The 15,964-nt window shown below is 34.8% G+C and overlaps 1 protein-coding gene across 1 annotated transcript; it reads right to left on the reverse strand.

The window, feature by feature from the left end:
- Window positions 1-11,527: 11,527 nt before the first annotated feature.
- On the reverse strand, window positions 11,528-12,463 carry LOC109676289 (olfactory receptor 5M8-like). Its single transcript, XM_020152749.1, has one exon. It carries the CDS (start codon window positions 12,461-12,463, stop codon window positions 11,528-11,530), a length of 936 nt encoding a protein of 311 aa, XP_020008338.1.
- Window positions 12,464-15,964: the final 3,501 nt, after the last annotated feature.

Consider the following 15,964-nt stretch of genomic DNA (forward strand, 5'->3'; position numbering starts at 1 on the left):
CTGTTATCAATGGATAGTTTAGAAGCATTTATAAAGACTGAGTTAACTACTATGGGGCTTTATCTCTAGAGAATACAGGAAGAAACCTGAGGAATTAATTAAAATGTTACATATTGCATCATCTAGAATAGAAAATGAGTCTCAAGAGTAAAATAACACAAACATGTATATGTCAGGCTTTAATCAGATTAACCTCCCCATGACTTACTTTGTACTTTGCCAAGGCAAAGCCCTCTTGGACTATCAATATAACATGTTAAAAATTGAAAGACAATTTGATTTTTTTTGAGGCTATTGTAAATGGAATTGTTTTTATACATTCTTTTTCCATTTGCTCATTGTTAGTGTATAGAAATGCTAATGATTTTTCTATGTTGATTTTTATATCCTGCTACCTTGCTATAGCTATTGATGATGTCTAGAAGCTTCTGAGTAGAGTTTTTTGGGTCTTTAAGGTATAGGATCATGTCATCTGCAAATAGGGATATTTTGACAGTTTCTTTACCTATTTGTATTCCTTTTATTCCTTCTTCTTGCCTAATTGCTCTGGCTAGGAATTCCAGTACTATGTTGAATAGGAGTGGAGATAGTGGGCATCCTTGTCTGGTTCCTGATTTTAGAGGGAATGGTTTCAGTTTTTCTCCGTTAAGTATAATGCTGGCTGTAGGTTTGTCATATATAGCTTTTATAATGTTGAGGAACTTTCCTTCTATTCCTAGTTTTCTTAGAGCTTTTATCATGAAATGATGTTGGGTCTTATCAAAGACTCCAGAGGCACCTGCACACCCATGTTTATAGCGGCACTATTCACAATAGCCAAGTTATGGAAACAGCCAAGATGCCCCACCACTGACGAATGGATTAAGAAAATGTGGTATCTATACACAATGGAATTTTATGCAGCCATGAAGAAGAACAAAATGTTATCATTCGCTGGTAAATGGATGGAATTGGAGAACATCATTCTGAGTGAGGTTAGCCTGGCCCAAAAGACCAAAAATCATATGTTCTCCCTCATATGTGGACATTAGATCAAGGGCAAACACAACAAGGGGATTGGACTTTGAGCACATGATAAAAGCGAGAGCACACAAGGAAGGGGTGAGGATAGGTAAGACACCTAAATAACTAGCTAGCATTTGTTGCCCTTAACACAGAGAAACTAAAGCAGATACCTTAAAAGCAACTGAGGCCAATAGGAAAAGGGGAACAGGTACTAGAGAAAAGGTTAGATCAAAAAGAATTAACCTAGAAGGTAACACCCACGCACAGGAAATCAATGTGAGTCAATGCCCTGTATAGCTATCCTTATCTCAACCAGCAAAAACCCTTGTCCCTTCCTGTTATTGCATATACTCTCTCTACAACAAAATTAGAAATAAGGGCAAAATAGTTTCTGCTGGGTATTGAGTGGGGGGAGAGGGAGAGGGTGGTGTGGGTGGTAAAGGAGGGGGTGGAGGCAGGGGGGAGAAATGAACCAAGCCTTGTATGCACATACGAATAATAAAAGAAAAAGGAAAAAATTTAAAAAATTTAAAAAAAATAAAATTACAGAAAAACAAAACAAATACAAAAAAAAATTGAAAGACAAGAAGCTAAAGCAGTCCTTTTCTGGGGATGAGTATCAGTGGGAGGGTGAAGAGCATAAAGAGATGAACCAATGTGAGTTACAATATACGAGTGCATGAAACCAATGCTAGGAATTTCTCTGTATAGCTACCTTTTATCTAAAACTAGCAAAAACAATATGTCTTTCTTGTTATCTCTTATCTTATCTTTTCAGTAAAATATGAAAACAAGAGGGTAGAGCAGGTTCTGCCCTTAAGCTGGAGTGAGGGCGGGAAGGGGTGCAGGGGAGAAGGGGATGGCCCAAACAATGTATACACATGTAAGTAAATGTAAAAACACTAAAATAAGAGAATGAAAAAAAAAAAGGGAAAATTATGGCAAATATGGTGGATGTGTTTTGTATTCATTTATGAAAATATAATAAAGAAACTTGTTGAAATCCTTCTAAGAAGTGGTGGAGTAGGAAGGATGAGGGATAATGATAGAGGGGGTGAATCTAACAGATATATTGTAAGCACATATGTAAATATCACAATGTATCCCCCTATAAAACTATTATATGATAATGAAAAGTAAATTTAAAAAGTAAAATAACTGTGAATAGAATTTTAATTTTTCAGAATCCTTGTAACCATATAAAATATGTTTGGTGGTGAAAAAGTAATCATGTCTTATTGTATCTTATATAATAGAAAATAAATCTGAAAAGCAAAATAACTTTCAATAAAGTTAGAATTTTAAAAACAGATCCTAGAAAAATGAAAGATTTTGATTTCTTCCTGTTTTAAAATGGTTTCTCTGAATTCAGGCAACCATATTGCATTTGTTTGGTGGGGACAAAAAAGGCTTAAGTTTGTCATACAATAATAATGTCAGTATTGTGTCAGTTACAACCTATATTTTGAATAACCTATACTTTCTAGTTGGCAAACACTAGGACATTTCTTTATATCAGTGAAAAATTATCTTCCCTATTTCAATAATAGTTTTTAAAAAGTTAGAAAATAAAGGAAGATACAGCTCCTATGCACATGTCATTGATGAACCTTACTTCTCCTCTTCTGAAAGAGTTAATTAGTGCTCTAAAACCCAACTTAATCTCTAGATTGGTGCTGATAAAAAATATTTTTGTGCTCAGCCGATGGTGCTATTGGGAGGTATAATCTTAAGTTGTGGTATCTAGAGGGAGGTCCCCTAGGCATTGGGGACACGCAGTTGAAAGAGCACTGGAATAATTTCATTGTGTTTCATTGTTCTACATTCATATATGTGTACAAAGAAATGGTGGGGGTTGAGGAGGAATTAGAGAGGGAGGTAAATTTGATAGAGATATAGTGTTTGCATATATGAAAATATCAGGAGAAACACCTTTGTACAATTAATATATGTGATTAAAAAACAGAAAAAAGAGTATTCATTAAATTCTTAATCTGTAACAACAAAAGTGGAAATAATTGTTTATTAATAGAAAATGAAAGGATGTTGGAACCTCAGCCCATTCTTCTTCCTCTCTCTGACTCCCCTGCTCTGAGGTGAACAGCTGTGCTCCCCATGTGCCCTCCACCATGCTGTGCTCGCTTGCCAGAAGCTTAAAAGGAACAGGGCCAACCAATCATAAACTGGAAATTCAAAAACTATGAACCAAATCAGCCTTTGTACTTTACAACTTGATTACCTCAGGTATTTGTTATAGTAACAGCACCAGGCTAACACACCCAGAAATCTTTTTTTTAATTTTTTATTTTTTTATTCATTTATTCATATGTGCATACATTGTTTGGGCCATTTCTCCCCCCTGCTACTCACACCTTCCCTCTCTCCCCAATCCCCCTCACTTCCAGGCAGAACTTGTTCTGCCCTTTTTTCCAATTTCGTTGAAGAGAAGACATAAGCAATAATAAGAAAACCAAAGTGTTTTTGATAGTTTGAGATAAGGATAGCTGTACAGAGAGATTCTTAGCATTGCTTCCATGCACAAGTGTGTTATAACCCAACTTGGTTCATCTCTACCTGACCTTTTCACTAGTTCCTGATCCCCTTCCCATGTTGACATTTGTCACTTTAGGTTTCTGTATTAGTTTCTTTGCAGTGGACACATCAAACACTTTCATGTTTTGGGTTTCCGACCTATCCCCATACCTCTGGTATGTGCTCTCCCCTTAGCGTGTGACCCAATTCCAACAACATTGCTGTATTTTCCCTAGATCTAAAGTCCGAATATGAGGGAGAACATACAATTTTTGGTTTTCTGAGCCTGGCTAACCTCGCTCAGAATAATGTTCTCCAGTTCCACCCATTTACTTGAGAATAATATTTCATTCTTCTTTATGGCTGAGTAAAACTCCATTGTGTGTAAGTACCACATTTTCTTGATCCATTCATCAGTGGTGGGGCATCTTGGCTGTTCCCATAACTTGGCTATTGTGAATAGCGCTGCAATAAACATGGGTGTGCAGATGCCTCTGGAGTAACCTGAGCCACATTCCTTTGGGTATATCCCCAGGAGTGGGATTGATGGATCATATAGCAGGTCTATGTTTAGTTTTTTAAGAAGCCTTCATATTTCTTTTTCCAGAGTGGTTGCACTAGCTTGCATTCCCACTAGCAGTGTACAAGGGTGCCTTTTTCCCCAAATCCTCACTAACACCTGTTGGTGGTTTTTTTGATGATGACTACCCTAATAGGGATGAGGTGGAATCTTAGTGTGGTTTTGATTTGCATTTCCTTTATGGCTAGAGATTGTGAGCATTTTTTCATGTGTTTTTGGCCATTTGAATTTCTTCTTTTGAGAAAGTTCTGTTTAGTTCACTTGCCCATTTCTTTTTTGGTTCATTAATTAGGAGAATTTAGTTTTTTGAGTCCCCTATATATTCTGGTTATCAGTCCTTTGTCTGATGTGTAGCTGGCAAATATTTTCTCCCACTCTGTGGGTGGACTCTTCAGTTTAGAGACTATTTCTTTTGTTGTTCAGAAGCTTTTTAATTTTATGAAGTCCTACTTCATAAATCTTACGATCATAAAAAAAAAGCCAAGGAGAATGGTCCTAGAATTCCAGAAGACCAGAAACAGTTGGTCAGTACATTTATGGGAGGATGTCTGGTACCATCTCTGAATGATAAGCCCCAGTCACTAGTGAGGGAAGATTTGTGTAAAAGGTCTTCTGTATGTGTGAAATCTATGCCCTGCTATTTGGACAAACAGGAAAGGCCAAGAGCCTCCCTCTGTGTTTTTCACTCAACAGTCCTAGACATGTTGTGAGAAATGTTTTGGTTTCCTTCAGTAGTTTTATTTATGGTGTTTTTCTCTCATAAAAAACTATAAAAAATTAATTCCTTAATGTATGTGATTTGATAAAAGATGATAGTTATTTTCTCATATTTCTGGGGGAAATAATAGCTGTTTATACATGTTTACAATTCTACCAATTTGGAAGAAAAAAGTTCACACCCTTGTGAAAACTAATTTTTATTGGTAATAATATTTGTTTTTAAAAGTAGTACACATAAACCTTAGTTTGCAATATTTATTTTGTAAGGAATGTGACTTTACTCCTCTAGTTGAACTTAATTAATATTTTGAAGTTTAATTTTTAGAAGGAAGAAGCTTAATTTCATTAGTTTTTCTCCCTTGTTTACACTGGGCTGCACCTGAATTCTGGCAGAAGAATGTTCTCCAAGACATTAAATGTCATAGCAATTCTTTGCTTTGGTGTCATAATCTTTAGACAATGGCATTTATTTATTTAAGTAGTTAACATTGGTTATGTACCTAGAATGTACTTTAAAACATTGTATCTATTATCATAGAAATTATGTTCTTATGATATACTCTCTTATTTGATTACTGCTGAATTTTTCCATATTGTCACTGAGACCTCTTAATTATTTTTCAGTTTTATGTACTTTTTGTACAAGACAGAGCAGTGAACCTAGGACTGCACCACTTAAGCCACGACACCCAGATTTAATTAACTAAAAATAACTTGATTAAAATTGATTTAAGTTCAAATCTAATAAAATTAAATTCACATCATAATTAGGAAAATTAAAAAATAAATAAATATAAATATAAAATAAGAAATGATAACATTTGTGAATTATTATTTATTATAATCAATATACTACACATCAAATATTTCTGCTTCTTCTAAAGAGGTATTTATAGAGACTGTGCAGCCAAATATTTACATTTAAAAAAAGAGGGGGAGAAATGACCCAAACAATGTATACACATGTGAATAAATGAATAATAAAAAAAGAAAGAAAGAAAGAATGACCAAGAAAGCTAAAAGCAAGATCCATTTGCTTAAGTTAGGTTTCCCAAAATGTCCTATGTTTTTCAACAAAAGTCAACACAAACACTCAAGAAAAATGTCTTTTCTCAAAATAACAACAAGAAAGAACATGTAGGTTATAATTAAGACCCTCCTCCTCTTCATTGCTAGCATAATTTTCTGTGAAAAAGAGACTCCCATAAATCCAATTCTCCTTTTTCACCAATGCCCTGAGCTTTTACTTTAATCCTCAACTCATTTTGTGTTTACTCCCTAATGATTACCCTTAGTCAGACAAGAAAACTCACTCTCTCACTGCTTCTTTCCTAACTCTGCTTTCTATGATGTCTGATTTCTGTGGTCTTTTTCTTTCTCTTGCATCTCCTCACCTCTTGAGACATTTGCTCTGTGTCAAGTTCCATTGCCAGCAAATTTTAGCATATCTTCAAGCTATTCCCTAAATTTAACATTCCCTCACTGCTACTTGATCTATCCAGAGACAACAATTTCTCCTGCAGAATTTCTATTAGGGGATAGTTTTAATCTGCACTAGACCTGTAAAGCAAGTATCTTCTTACTCCTGTTGCATTTCCATCAATTTCCCCCAAAATATCCAAACGTTAAGCCATATGATCAGATTATATCATCCATTGTTCTATATTTTCATTGATAGCTATTATCTCTCAGATTACTTACATTATTTCTCTATGATGTTAGAGCAACCCTTACTACTGTAAGTATATTCATTATTTTATTTGTCTTAGTGTTTGGCTCTTTCATGATATTCACAGACAACCTTGTTCTCTCAGTCGTGCACTCTTCCTGCTCAATGATCTTGTTTATCACCTTCACTCAGCTACTCATACTTATGCTATAATGAGGGATAGTGCTGTACCCCTCACGACAGTGATAACATCTGTTTGTTTATGATCTCATTCTCTTGCATTTTACTCTAAGCCCACAACCTTCTCTTTCTGCTCATGTTATTGACACCACTGCCATTTTACTCTCATTTATGTGCTGTCAATGACAATATCATTACCTTGATTGTGATCCTTCTTTTACTTTCTTGTATTCTCTTTGAAACCCTGACTAAAGGCAACAATCTTTATATTTAATGCTTGAAACTATGCATGTGGATTTAGCTGAACAAAAATGAAACTGTATTAAATTCCACCAAACCGTATCTCCATAGGATTTCTAATGCTTCCATACCACCCTACTTTATTTATTACATCCTTAACTTCTCCTTCTCTTCCCCCTCCTCTCTCTCGCTCCTTCCTCTCCCTCTCTCTCTCTCTCTCTCTTTCTTTCATAGCTGTTCCTTTCTTCTCAAACCCCTCACATTTCATCCTATAGCTAATATCTCATTCAATACTTTTGTTTTCTTCTCCAATGAGAAAATTTAAGCAATGGGAGAAAATGTCCAAAGATTCTCAAGGTCACATCTACTGATATGCCAGCTCTTGAATGTACATCATTGACCTCCTGTGACCAGAGTGGAACCCTCCATGTTGCTGGTTAATGTCACACTCTCCACTTGGCATTGGATTCTGTCCACTGTGGATTACTGCATACCATACTCTAGCCATCACTTTTTTTTTTCTCATTCTTGCCTCACATCATGAATGGTTGGATCTTTTTATTAACATTCACAAAGGAATAGAGCAGATTGCTATTCTTTAAAAAAATTCAATTCGTTTTCCCTACCATTCACCTCCCTTTACTTTGATTCCCTGTGTTTTAAAAAATAGCCTCAAAAATTATCTCTAAATTTTGCCTCCAATTTCCTCTCCACTATTCAAATTTTGGTCCACAAAAATTACTTATTAAAATTAAGTTTATATCTTATCCTTCCGGAGCATTTGACATTTCCTTCATACACTTCACCTGCTTGGTTTAAAGAGATGGTATTTTCTTGGCTTTCTCTACCTCACTGACCATTCTTTGCCAGATTCTTTACTGATTCCTTAGGTTGCAGTTCACTCACAATTTCTGTTCATTGTTGGAAACAGGCATAGAGCTCAGATATCAGGACCATCTCTTTTCACTCTTACTTGCTTAATGAAGTAATCAATTTCATGACATTATACACCATCTAAATGATAAGCATTCATAAATAACTGCAAAGCAATTGATCAAATTCCACATCCAATCATTAAAATCATAACTATTAAAGAAATTAATAACTTTTCTCCTGGGGAATGTTAGAATTATTACTATTAAACAGGAGGGTAAAACAGGTCCTGCCCAGGGCACCAGTGGGAAGGAGGGATGGCAGGGAAAGGGGGTAGGAGGGTAAAGGTAGTGCAAAAAATGCGTACACATGCATGCAATTGCAGCAATGATACCTGTTGTAACTATCCCATGAGTCTGGGTAGGGGGGATAAAGGTGAGCAGTGGAGAGGGTGAATTCAAATATGATATAGTTGACATATCATAAGAACCTTTGTAAATGCCACAATGTTCCCCACCCAGGAACAACAATAAAAAAGAAAATAGAAAGTTATCTGTCACTAGAAGATATCTGCTAACATGATTATCTATGCAATTTTGAATGTGAAGGCAGAGCTTGTGTAATAAGATCATAGAAGAAGGCATTACAACTGAAAATAACTCATACTCAGATGTATGTAAAATTAGTATCTGTTTGGGCACTGAGCTCTCATGCTGGCAATACCAGCTATTTGGAGGCCAAGATGGGAAGGATGATTGTTTCATGCTAGTTGGAGCAAAAAGTTTTGGAGACACTATCTAAACCAATAGCTGAGAGTCATAGTGAGCACCTCTCCTCTCAGCAATGCTGGGACACTTAAAATAGGAGGATTACAGTCCAGGCCAGCATGAACAAAAAGTGAGACCCTATCTCAAAATAACCAGACCAAACAGGGCTGGAGGCATGGCTCAAGCGATAGAATTCCTGCCTTGCAAGGACAAAGCCCTAAGTTCAAACCTCAGTACTGCAAATAAATAAATAAAATCAGTATCCAAATATAAAATACAAAGGAGATACAAGAAAATTAATAGAAACATGAGAATTTAGAAAAGTGGTTGGCTGTAAGATCAATATATGATACACAATTTCATTCCTACACTTAAAAATAATTTTAAAAGATACCATGTATAAGAGTAACACAGTTTTAAGGAATGTATTATAAAAATGTAATAATATTATTATATGGAAAATTACTTAACTGTATTAAAAATTAAAAATCTTAAAAATGGAGTTTCTTTTTTCACTGAGGAAGAGAATTCCATACTATAATGAGAAAAATCTATCTCTGAATAGTCCATGAAGTCAATTAAATTTTAATCAATATTCCAATAAGAATTACCATGCACAAGCTGATTATAGTATCTGTAGGGAAAAAGTAAAGGTCTGGGAATGATAAGCATCTCCTAGGATAATAAACAGCGAGTTTCCTATTGAACAACATGATTTACTACAAAACAGGACAGTGTGTTATTTACAAGCACTTGGAAAAAACAATGTTTCAGAATAGGAAGTTCTGCAGTATCTATGCTATGTACACATAAAGGCTTGATGTTTATTTGAACATCTCCCATTTATTAAGCCACAGCCACCCAGCGTTTCTTTCTCTCCATAAATAATATATTTAAAACCAGTCTTCCCTCCAGAATCTTTGTTGTCGCCATTGATTCTCTTGGCTACAAATCCTAAATATTTATTGTTTCATTATTTTCATTATTCATGCTTCAACTCAAATGTCACCTTCTCCAAGTGTTCTTTCTTATTTTTTGAAATTAAAATATTAACAAGACCTTCATTTCTGAGACTGTCTAGTCATTTTTTTCCAATCTGTTCCATTTTACATTCTGTATTGCACTTCTTTCAAGGACCTGAAATTTTTTGTTATAGGTTTTGTTATAGGTTTGTTTAGGTATCTATCTAGTTGTCGAACACCTGGACCCTAAAATGTAATAAAAGACATTTTCTGTCTGAGTTTCCAATACGTAACATATTGTCCTGTAATCAACATAGACTGAATGGATGTGATACTTTAAACCAAAGATAGGACTCACTGTCTCCAGAATGATAGTTCTGCTAACACTGCAGAATCTTAATGGGAAGACAGAAAGTCTTGGGTGAGAAATGTGGAAATTATTGATCACCATTGTGTTTGAACCCATAAGAGGAAATAAATAGTTCTCAGAAGTTTTGGGGACGGTAGGTACAAAAAGAAAAGCATCTTAACTATGGAAATCAAATTATACTAGAAGAGAAATGTAATCATAGCACTTTTCATAGTGTTATTATAGTAACACTATATACATAGTGTATAAGCGATGCTTTTAACGACAGTATCAATCACATTTTTTCATGTATTACTAATGGCATACACATAATAACTTTGACAATAAATATTGATTTAAACAAAAATTAAAATATGACTCTATGAGTCAGGTTTAGTGGCACATATCTGTAATCTCAGCTACTCAGGAGATGGAGATTAGGAGGATCACAGTCCAAGGTCAGCCTGAGCAAAAAGTTAGAAAGACCACATCTCAACAGAACAAGCTGGATATGGTGGCTCACACCTGTGATCCAAGCTACTTCAGAAGCATAGTAAGGAAGATTGCATTATGAGGTAAGTCTTGTGCAAAAATTTCAATTTCATATTTGAAAAATAACTAATGCTATAAAGAGACTAGGGTATGGCTCAAGCTGAAAAGTTCTTCCAAAGCATGAGGTCCTGAGTTCAAACCCCAGTAAAAATAAGATAGATTAGATAGATAATGATAGATAGATAGATAGATAGGACTCCACAGTGATGATAAAGAGATGGAACTGGTGAATGTAGGGCAGAGATGAATGGACTGTTAGAAAAATCCTAGCACTTTATCTTTAATAAAAAATTGGCAATAAATCATGTTTATTTTTGAAAAATAAGTAGAAGTATAAACATTTAATTTTAAATAGGTTATTTTCCAAAGAAAAGTTAAGAAAGTATTATCTATAAAAATTGTGGGTAAAGATAGAAGTGAAACAGGAGTTTCTAAAGGCCTTGTAATATTATTTGACATTTAAAACTTTATATGTGTTTATACATTAGTAATTTTAAATAATAACTATAACTAATATAACTGAATGAACATATTTAGGTAAAAGCATAGAAAATGTCTAAGAAAATACAAAAGAATCTCAAATTATGATATTTTTGAGGCGTATGTACTAATTTTCTGTTATGTACTTCAGTGTTTGAATTTTGTGTAAATAGTGATGTGTCCATCAGAAGAAACAATCCCATGCTATTGAAACAAGAAAATGCAAAAAGACATAGTACTTAATAAAATCAAAGGATATTCACCAGCATTCTACATATTCACTATCCGTTGACTGAAAACTTTTTCCCAAGTCTTCTAACTAAACAGCTGCCATGATAAATACTGCAGGTCACCATGGGACAGAAAAATAGATACACTGAAAAGTAGTCTCAGGAACAATCAAGTGCTCAATTGAGAAGTGACACCTGTAAATTCTAATATAATTCATTTTTCAGAAATAGCCACATTTGAATTTTAGAAAAAAATTAAACCTTTAGGAAACTGTAGTATTCCCCGTTGGTGTCCATACTTTCTTAATTCACCATCAATATTACATCTGTAACACACGCAAAAAAATATTTTGAGAAAGCTTGGAGACCAAAATTAAAATGATTATTTTTAAGAAAATGCTTTTCTCCTGGACAGTTCTTTGGTTAAGGCTTCTTTCACATCTTTATTTCTAAGGCTATAAACCATGGGATTCAACATGGGGATGACTGTGGTATAAAAGACAGCCACCATTTTTCCTTGTTCCACAGATTCCTTTGAGGTGGGTCTGAGATACATGAAAAAGAGAGTTGCATAGAATATGATAACAGCCGTCAGATGAGAGGCACATGTGGAAAAAGCCTTGTGCCTACCTTCTGTGGAGCGAATCCTCAGGATAGCAGGGAAAATATAAAGGTAGGAAATGAGAATGATGAACAGAGAAAAGGAAAAGTTGCATCCAGCCACAACAAGCATGGACGTTTCTTTGTTATAGGTATCTGAACAGGCCAGATTAATTAGTGGCGGATCAGCACAGTAGAAATGATTAATTTCATTGGAGCCACAGAAGGCCAGGTTGTAAGTCCACATGGTCTCCATCAGGCCGGTGAGCGCTCCATATGAGTAAGGAAACACAATGAGGGCTGTGCACGTCCTCTTGGACATTCTGCTGCTGTAAAGCAGAGGGTTGCAGATGGCCATGTATCGGTCAAAAGCCATCAGAGCCAGGATAGAGATCTCGACATGGACCAAGGCAATAAAAAAGTAACACTGAACTAGGCAAGCAGGGTAGGAGATGGTTTTCCTCTCTGAAAGGAAACTCTCCAGCATCTTTGGAGTCACATTGGAAGAGAAGCACAGATCCACAAAGGATAAATGACTCAAGAAAAAGTACATGGGGGTGTGGAGGCGAGTATTGACCTGGATGAGTAAAATCATGCCAAAATTCCCTGCCACTGTCATCATGTAAATGGCCAGAAACAACACAAAGAAGAGAACTTGTAATTCCAGGCCACTGGTCAGTCCCAGGAGAACAAATTCCGTCACTGAGGTGAAGTTTCCCCTCATAGTGGCCTTCAAGGAGAAATGAGAACTATAGATCAGCATAAACGCTCTTTTCAATAGCAACAATTCTCATATTTTCTTAGAATGTCTTATCTTTCTTCTCTGATCTTTTTAGATTTCTTTTCTATGACATTGATTAGTCTCAGGACTCTCCAGAAAGAGTGGTTAATTAAGACAAGAGCTAATTAAATATTAGCAAACACATTCCAACTGACTCTTAGATACCAATCACTGTGAGCTTCAGGTCTCTTTCTTTTCTAATTATCCTTTTCCTCTCTTTGTCTACTAAACTCTTTGGTCCATAACTGCATTCCTTAGCCATCTTCATTTCTACTTTGCTTTTTATGTTTTACTTTTTCAACTCACATCAAGTTGTAATTTGCAGATTTTGCCACTCAGTGTGAACAGACAAATGAATATTCACCATGCATTTCAATTAATTTTCCAGATAGCTTACTTAGGAGAAAAGCTATACCAGAAATTCTCTCCTGATAACATTTGTTGCTTCTAGACCATGCCAGATAAAATCTCTTAGGTTTTAAATGATGATTCCAAGTGATAAATTAAAAATGTACCTTAATTTGTCATTTATAAGATATAAAAACCAGCGTATCCTATTTTAGGATAATGCTACTTTGGAAGAAATGAATGAAAAAAGCTACAAAATTAAACAATTACAAACCTTAAAGGAAATATTTCCACATTTTTTCCATTTATTTCACAAATAGACATAAATATTATTGCAACTATATGGAAAACAGATTTTTTTTAAAAAGACATTTAGTGAAAAAAAGAATAATTTTTGAAGTTTGAATATTAGACAAATTTACTCTTTAAATTTCCATATGTAAATTTCTTTAATTTTCACTGTGTATTCTCTAACACTTATTCCCCAGCTTCATAATACCACTCTGTTTTCTCTTCTTTCTCTTCCCCTCTCATGTCTTACCTCCACCTTGTCTTCCTTGAAATGACCTAAAACACTTCCTAATTTTGCCTCCATATGTTTTTGAACCATCATCTTTTACTGGCTCCAACTCTCAAGCTTGCCTGGATATATATCTTAACACTGTGTACACACTGAGGTGTTTTGCAAAACTAAAAGGCTTTTTTATATAGTAGGAACTTTATATAGGTGGATGGCGATTAGAACTATTTCTCTCTTCTCTCCTCTGACTATGTATACAAACAATGAACATTATTTGTACCCACACTAAAACTGCACATACATATATATGAATGCATGCAGATACATAGATATATAGTTTTATATTATTGCAGTATGTGTGAATATGTTTTCATGATGGTTGGGGTATGGGATGCCTCACTGGCTTTTGCTTGTCTCCTCCTGGAAAATACCGGAACATCTTGTTGCACCCTTTTACGCATTCATGCACTATCCCTGCATCCCACCTTTCTTATAAAAGGTCCACTAAAGTATCTTTGTTCTCTCTAGACATTAAAAATTGTTTGGTCCTAAGTCATTTCCACCAACTGCTGCACTAAAGTGAACCTCACAAAATCAACTCAGAATTTTTGGAACTGAGCAGATTTGACTAAAAAAAAAGAAACATAACTCTGTAATTGTAGAAACCTAGTTAACTTTATGAACTTTAGATTTTTTTCTTGAAAATGCTATTGCAGCCATTTTCTTAGAGTTTCAAAAGTGATTTATGGGAAAATGATAATGTATGGAAAAAATCAGACGTTTCACTCACACAGTCATCACAGGGAATTTTAGTCTCTTCCTGTTCTTTGTTTAATCTTAAAACAAGTACAAATTCTCAGATTTTGTGCATTGGTGCTTTACATATAAATAACAGCAATCCTTTCTGTACAGTCATTTTACAGTTTCTGTTCATGCACTCATTCCTAGCATATATGTGTTTGAATTCCAAGTATTAAAAAGCAAACAAAGACAAACTAGTCAAAGCAACACTGCAGATTGCTACCAATACACACAAGATAGCCTTACCTATTATGAAGTAGGAGATTGGGGAAAAGAGAAAATTCAGTGAGGACAATTTTTGCCTATGTTTATAAGGTTGATTTCCCTACTGCATTTTTTAAAAATTAAGATGATGTCATCAATTCTATCAATTAAAAGTTTCCTGAAGACAGCTCTGGGACTTTTAACATTGGAGTCAGGGATGATTTAATTGTCTCTTCTGAGTCTCCTTCATCATTCTTGGTAATGACTTTACTCCTTGCTAGTCCTGACTTACTGAGCATTTGTCTATCTTACTACCTGCATTACACAGCAGAAAGAGCTGTGTTCTATAAAACAGCACTTTGCTCACTTATTTTACTTGACCACCAATGCAGCCAGAGTGTACTCTACCAGACTGCATCGTTGTAGGAAGCACATATTCATTTCAAAATAACAGCTATTTTTGTTTGTTAACTTATTCCATATTGCTATGTTGAGAAATGTCCAAGAGCAAATGAATGAAATTGGAGAACTCTAAGGGATTCTCTTAAAATAATTTCTTTAATTCTTTATCTTCCTAAGCCATGGCATAGTTAGCATAGTTATTAGGTGTTTTTAATATATCTAGTTAGTAAAAAAAATTTCATGAACTCAACCTCTTAATTTTTCAAGTATTATGTTATTGGAAGTTCATTAAATATGTAAGGTGAATATTTTAAACCCCTTTTACATTGAAGAACTGAGCCTTAGAGATTATAAACAATTCTCCTAATATACAAAGGGCTGTTAAGTTAAGAACCAAAAGCATACATGACTAAAATCTTCTCTCTTTAGACACTAATACATATGGCTTCGCTCACCATTAGTTCATCTAATTTCATGATTAAATATTCACCAAAGAGAACAAAAAATGTCCAATTTACTCACCTTTAAAATATAATAGTGTATTACATAGTATATCCTGGATCATTTCAAGTTCAAAACCATACAAATATGTAGGCACTTTAAGACAGGAGTTTAAAGAATATAATTTTCTTTTATTTCCCTGAGAGTTTAATAGAACTCAGCTTAAGATCAACAATTTTGGGGATAAAGTTAGATTTATCATCATGCAGTTTAGGACCTTGATAGTGCAGAATTGAGCAGCCCAACACCAAATCTATGTAGAAATGGGCACTATGAAGACAGTAAATCAAAAGGATCAAGTAAATGAATGAGCAACTCATGTGGTTCATCTAAATTAGTCCCTAGATGGGTGTGGAGAACTAAGAATCTTCATCAGGAACAAAAATGGCCTCAGAAGAAACACTCATTTGTTGGATAATTATGGTGGCCAGCCATGCAGTCAGTACCGACTGAATTGTTCTCTCTCAGGCACATGCTAAAACAATGACTGTAAGAGACATTATCTTCGTGTCACTGCTCAGGTTAAAAAGTGTTGGTGTTTTGTCATTGCTACGAAATTAAGTCAAAGTATATTAATAAAGTGTTCCATGTCTTATTTTTCTGATCCAGTTTTACTATTCAACCTTATCAGTTCTCACTTTCCAGTCTGTGATTGGTGTTCCAATTAA

Source organism: Castor canadensis, chromosome 1, assembly GCF_047511655.1.
Source record: "Castor canadensis chromosome 1, mCasCan1.hap1v2, whole genome shotgun sequence".
Taxonomy (NCBI): Eukaryota; Metazoa; Chordata; class Mammalia; order Rodentia; family Castoridae; genus Castor; species Castor canadensis.

What these genes read in the sequence shown, in the direction of transcription:
- LOC109676289 (XM_020152749.1), bottom strand. Translation starts at nt 12,463, where the DNA reads ATGAGGGGAAACTTCACCTCAGTGACGGAATTTGTTCTCCTGGGACTG.